The 6279-nt window shown below is 34.4% G+C and overlaps 1 protein-coding gene across 1 annotated transcript in view; it reads left to right on the top strand.

The window, feature by feature from the left end:
* The first annotated feature begins 4643 nt into the window (after positions 1–4643).
* Positions 4644–6279, top strand: part of lrriq1 (leucine-rich repeats and IQ motif containing 1) — a 31651-nt gene continuing 30015 nt past the window's right edge. Inside the window, exons 1-6 of the mRNA XM_065278728.2 lie at positions 4644–4785; positions 4953–5061; positions 5150–5238; positions 5414–5486; positions 5898–6112; positions 6208–6276. Coding sequence (XP_065134800.2) covers positions 4672–4785; positions 4953–5061; positions 5150–5238; positions 5414–5486; positions 5898–6112; positions 6208–6276 — 669 coding nt within the window. The 5' untranslated portion in view covers positions 4644–4671. The remainder of the gene's footprint in view (positions 4786–4952; positions 5062–5149; positions 5239–5413; positions 5487–5897; positions 6113–6207; positions 6277–6279) is intronic.

Here is a 6279-nt window from a genome sequence, read left to right as displayed (position 1 = left end):
AACTTCTGAGAATAACTTTGCACTTTATGGACCCAAAGGAAGCAACCTATAATTTGTTCAGTAGAAAGGCAATCTATAGCCTCTCTCTCTCTCTCTGTAAATGTCAGTAAAATATATAAAATATATACGTTTTATACTATAATTTTAATTGTAATAATTTGCTTTTTTTTAAACAAATCTAAAAGTACTATATCTGAATTAAATTATGTTTCGCAGATTAAACAAATGATTACTGTAGCAGCTTTATTCCTTTGAAGGTATTACATGATGGCTTCTAAATATTTGGACAAATAGAAAAATGGCCAGCTTGCATTTTTCTATAGTTAACATTTTAATTTTTTTATTTAACCGTTTAGTATATGCTAAATTAAATATATAATACATTTCCTAACCCCTTTGCATGCATTAATAAGGTAATTTGGATGCATGCAGCCAGGCTGTGCCTCTATCTATTGGAATTACTGATTAATGAAATTATTAAAATGAAAATAGCAATAGTAATGTAAATGTGGCTTTAATGCAAAATCATTAATGTAATCTAGCTCCTCCTTAATGAATATATAACCAATAGCTTAGGGTAGTAGCTTTAGGACAACTTTTTAATAATGAGAAAGTAAAATTAACTTATCTTATATAGGTACTCAAAGTATTTTTTCTTAATAAATATGCACCATTTTTAATCTGATAGAGGTAAGAAATGTTGGTTAAAGATACATTTAAAAAGAAAAGAAAAATATATGGCACAGCTATATATAGCACAGGCTATATGTTCACATTTTCATACCATTAAGGGTTAACAGATAATGTCTAATAAATTTAAAAGTATTTAAAAAAGAAAACAAGGACTCTTGCAAGGTTCTCTTGTTCAGAGTGATGGTTGTTTGTGTCATGTGATTGTACTCGGATGATAGCTGGAAGTGATCATTATGTCATGGCTCACTTCCTGGAACTTTAGTGTGACGTTGGCACTCATTATATTATGATGTCATCCACAGGAACAGTTTCCATTGATGGTAAGGTTTTGTCCTTAACATCACATGATGAAGAAAGGCCACTATTTGGCCTCTTTAGCATGTGATCAGTAAAACCCCAAAACAAAATGACATTATAAAGACAGTCAGTCACAGATGGCAGGTTGTTCTGTCCACCTGTTAAATAGTTAATGTTTTAACTACGCCAGTGAATCAGGTAATACGATGCTTATTGTCACGATCTTCGTCATTCTGTCCGCCTGTTTCCCCTGTTTTCCATTCTTCATCCATCTAGACTCAATCTCCCATCATTCTCCACACTCCCACACCTGCCAGCCAACATCCTCATCAACTCTACCCTATATCATTTGTTCTCCCTATTGTTGTCTATTATTATTAATGTTATATTTGATTATTGGCTGTCATGTTTGTTGTTTTATATATATAAATATTTCCTCTCAGGTCGCTGTGACATTTGCTGTCACACGGTTTTGCCCTAAACCTTTTATTCAAACTAATATCACATGGCTTTTTTAAAATTTGTTGTTTTTTGCCTGCTGTGATGGCACATGATATAATTAATTCATTATTCCTACGTTTTTCACAAAGTGGCAAACTTTCTTGGTTTAATAGAATTTTTTTTAGTTTTACGTAATCATAAATTCCTCAACACTTGTTTGCACATTTTTATGTCAAAGCAATATTGTGTTAGCCATAGATATGGGCATTGGTAAATATGAATGAAGAGATTTTATTAACAAAATTGCTATTTTTCTGTCACACATGATCAGTGCTTTTTCATGTGTAATCACTGTTTTTATTCTGTATACCACAAATGTCTTCTCAACCAAATTTTTTTATATGAACGGTGCAATGTAAATGTCATATGGTTTGGGTTTAAACAAATGCCACTGAGAATTCAATGCTATAGAGTCCTGGACCAAATGAATGTCTAGTAGTGTTGCAGTAGAGGTTAGCAGAGAGCTTTCACAAGACTCTTGAGTGAATCAGCATTTAATGTACTCTGGCACCTTACTCTTTCATACTTCATTCCTAAAAACCACCCATGCTGTAGTTACCTTTATCCTGACGAAATCTCTCCCCCACTCTCTTTATCTCGATCTCCCTCTGTCCGGTCCTCTTTTGTCATATCTGTAGTGTCCATGTTCCAATATAATGGAATTAATGTGGGAATTGAAGTGGATAGCGGTGCCTTCAACAACAATGAGAGGATTAATTTCAATGTGATCTAAAAAATCCTTATTCTTAAGAAAATTCATTTCATGTCATTGGGTTCAGTTTTGTCATGGGTTAATCAGAATGTCGAGAATCCTTTATAAAATTAAAGTTAAAGGACACACAAAGATACCACAGACAAAAAGCACATACGCCTTAAAGATGATGAGAAACAACAAGCATAATTTCGTCAGATCATAAATTGTTTAAATAGTAATTCATAAACTGTTTTGGAATAGTTTGGTGGACTTTAAGTTTTACCTGGATTTCACAAAAACATAGATCACAAAAGAATATTACATATAGTATAATATACTGTAGCTGCTGTTGGCGTTTTATCTTAATGTGCCCTGCCAACACTAAAGGTCATTTTAAGATCCTATTAACAAACCAGATGGCTAAACGTAGTAAATACTATGCCAGCTTTTTACCAGTAATGTCAAATAACAAAATGTGTTGTTAGGTAGTGTAAATCAACAATCATAGATTGCAGCCCAGAGGTGAAAACACCATTTATCCAGCAAGTTCTTTATTTTTCATCTCACCCACCATGAAAGCATAATGGCAACAGGCCAGTAACAGAAAATCCTTTACAGTGTAAATACAGGGACACTATCTTGAGCTCTTTCCAGAGCTGAGCAGGCTTTAACCGTCCTAATCAGCAGTGTAAATCTGTATCCACTGCCTATCTGGTCCCTGTCTGGGTTTCATGCTCTCAGACAAAAGCTTCAGACACCTTACCCCCTTACACAGGGCAGGGGTTGATGCCTCTCTCCACTAATTGAAGCAGACAAGGCTTACAGATGAGGGCTTTTTGAGCAATTGAACTTGGTAAATGCTTCTTTGGGATCTGATGAAACACAGACAGTTGAATTGATTTTAATAACAGACTCCAGCAATGCGTGTGAAGTTCTGCAGCCACAGTAAAACTTGGAATATGCATTTAAGGAACACATTTATTTATTTATGCATTTACTGAACACTTGTGTTTTGATAGTTGTAATAACACATGTTGTAACAATTTGGCCAATTTAGAGACGCAACTGCTATCAGTTGCCACTAGATGGCGTCAACAGTAATATTAATATGTGATATTTTTCCCATAAAACAAGCTTAAAATGCACGTTTTGAAATGAAAAAAAATGTATCTTTTGTCCTGTGTTTCTGACGCATAGTTTCTGTAACATTTCTATTATAATATGTATAGTATAGACCAATTTAGAGTAGACGTCACAGTTACGTCACTGCAAGCTGCGCGCGCAATGCAGTTGCAGAAAAACAGTGGAAATGAATTAGACACGAGTGAAAAGAGCAAGATAACTCACTGGAAAATGTCCTGTTGTGCTGTTAAGTGTCAGAATAAGAATGCCAAAAAAGATTTCATTTTTATAGAATACCATCGTCAAAGACATCATTTGAAGATAAACGTAGGTGTTTATGATTACATTAAGCCCTTAAACGGACAGAATGGAGCGAGGAAATCATCTGGAAATCTTTTAATAATTAGAATAGAAAATAAGTAGAGAAGATGTCCGGTGTTCTGTCGAAGTCTGTTCCCCCCATGTGTTTCTTATAGCGTTTTTATCACGTTACAACTATAATTTATTAAGAAAGAAATAATAAAAAACAGGAAAATTATGAAATATTTAATAAACGCTATTATATATAATACATGATAGTATTGCTTTTACATGTACTTCAGCGATTCAGACTGTAAAAATATTTGATTTAGCAAAAAAGAACAATACATATACATTACATACATGCATATCAGTAGCCAAGCCATTTAAACTTTTTATCTATCTAAAAAAAATAAACGTAATGTGATTAAAACGCTATAAGAAACATTGCACTGAAGGGAAACATAAAGGAATCAGACTTCGACAGAACACCGGATCCATAAAAATCACGGTTTAATGCTAAAACACTTCACAACCCTACTGCGGAGCAGTCACTTTCTGCAACCAGTTTGGCTCCGCCCACAAAAAACGTCATCTCTGTTTGCAAACACGAAATTGGTCTATACGACGTAAAACTTGGGTGTGTACGAACTGTGCTGCGCAGACCGATTGATATGACATCAAAGTACCGCGAGAGCGATTTCAAAAGCGTGACTTCAGAATCACTCTCGCGGCATTTGTCATTCGCCGATCAATTTGCACAGCCGCATGAAGCCGAACACACCAACTGGCTGCCAGCGTTTCATTTAGTTTGTCCTTAATGGTGCACTGTAGTCGTGGGTTTCCATAGCAACTGTGATACGCGTTGGCATGAGGTAAAGAGAAACAGTTTTTTTACCACACACAAAGTTTGTTTGTTAAAAATTATAAGGACATTTAAATTACTACTACTTTTGAAGTTTATAACGTTAAGTGGAATATGTTTGAATATGACTCTGACATGTTTAAAATGCGTTAATTTATTAACAGGGGCCTAACGTTAAAGACACAGAGCTACTTCAATAATGGATGACATCGATCAGGCGATTGACGAGGAGCTGAAAAAATTACACCTTGATCCTTCAGAAAATGATTCAGAAGAATCCGAAGATGATAACTTTACACCGTTGGATAGATCTGTACGTTTTATTTTTTTTGGAGTCCCTTGTTCATAGGAATTAGAGTTGAAATTCTTAACACTCAAAAACTTAAATTGTTGTGTGTGTGTATTAGTATATCCAAAGGCTTTTTAACTGTATAACTGCTTTTACATCACTGATGTCAATTACCTCTGTATTTTCAAAAGCTTCATTCAGAAGATCTTTTTTCTGACTCAGTGCTTGCATACATTGAAGTTTCAAGGGATCGATTAAATGCCTTTGAACAATTTATCCTTGAAGATATTGAGGAAGAAGGTAAGACAGTTTTAAAAGGGATTCATCATTATAGTGTTATTAAACCTTGATTGAAAACTTACTTTGTGGTTTTCTATTTTGTTTTAAGAATCCTCAAGTCAGCAGCTTGACGTCTATCACGATGGTAATCAAATAAATATGAGCACTATAGAGGACTCCAAAAAGTGGAAAGAAAAAGTGAGTCATCATCACAGAGCACACACTGTGTTTTGGGTGCCTGTATTTTATCCTTAACCTTTGAATTTAGTTTGTCCCTTTTCTGTTTTATATGTAGCTTTGTCTTTAGGGTGTAAGAGATAGACAATGATGATAATAAAAAGGTTGTGCATAAATGTGCATATTTTATTTTTAGGTAATCAGTGAATTTGAAGAACAGGTTGGACAGAATGCTCAGATGGAGATCTCAAAGATGGCCAATACAGATGGTAAATTTGCTGTAATGGTGAGGCTATATAAGCCTGTATTTTAAGCTAATAACACATGTAAAATCCTTGGTTAGTTCAGTATGTCTGTATAACTTAAAGTTGTAATGTAATAGGCTTAAACATGGAGAATAAAAGTGTAAATCTTGTTTTAGAACTGAATATTTTTTTTAGTCATAGCTGCATTCACTGCAAAGACAGTAATATATTTTTTAACCATTAGATGGCACCCTTTGAAAGTACAACATTTTGTAAGGAAAGCTTTTAAATGCCCTTAGGAGCACCTAATAGTTTTTTTTACAGGTTACAAATTTATATTATTAAATATTATTAAATTTATTAAAAAATTTATTAGGACCTCATACGTATATATTTATAAGCACACAATTGTAAATCTCACTCTGTTGATTTCAGTTGTTATTGACCATGATGGTTGCACAGAAACTCAACTCAGTCTTGAATGGAGAGAATTGGAGAAAAGACTGAAAGAGGAAGAGGAGCAGAAATTAGCAGCACAGGAAGTAGAAAGAGAGCTGCATTTAAACTCGGAGAGGGAGGATGAAGAGAGGCGGAGGAGATCACTGATGGAGTTCGAGGAGCAGCTGATGAAGGTTTCAAAACCCACACTGGTAGGTTTGCCTTTAACAGGACAGAACATAAAACATTATGCCTCGTGTAAAAACGTTATGTGAATGAAATAAATCTTTCTGAATATTCATTATAGCTTCAGAATGGTGGAGAAAAAAATGAAGTTTTTTACACAGTGGATCAACATGAACTGGATAAACAGCAGGTG

This window comes from Paramisgurnus dabryanus, chromosome 9 (genome assembly GCF_030506205.2).
Source record: "Paramisgurnus dabryanus chromosome 9, PD_genome_1.1, whole genome shotgun sequence".
Taxonomy (NCBI): Eukaryota; Metazoa; Chordata; class Actinopteri; order Cypriniformes; family Cobitidae; genus Paramisgurnus; species Paramisgurnus dabryanus.
This window is presented reverse-complemented; position numbering and strand designations above follow the sequence as displayed.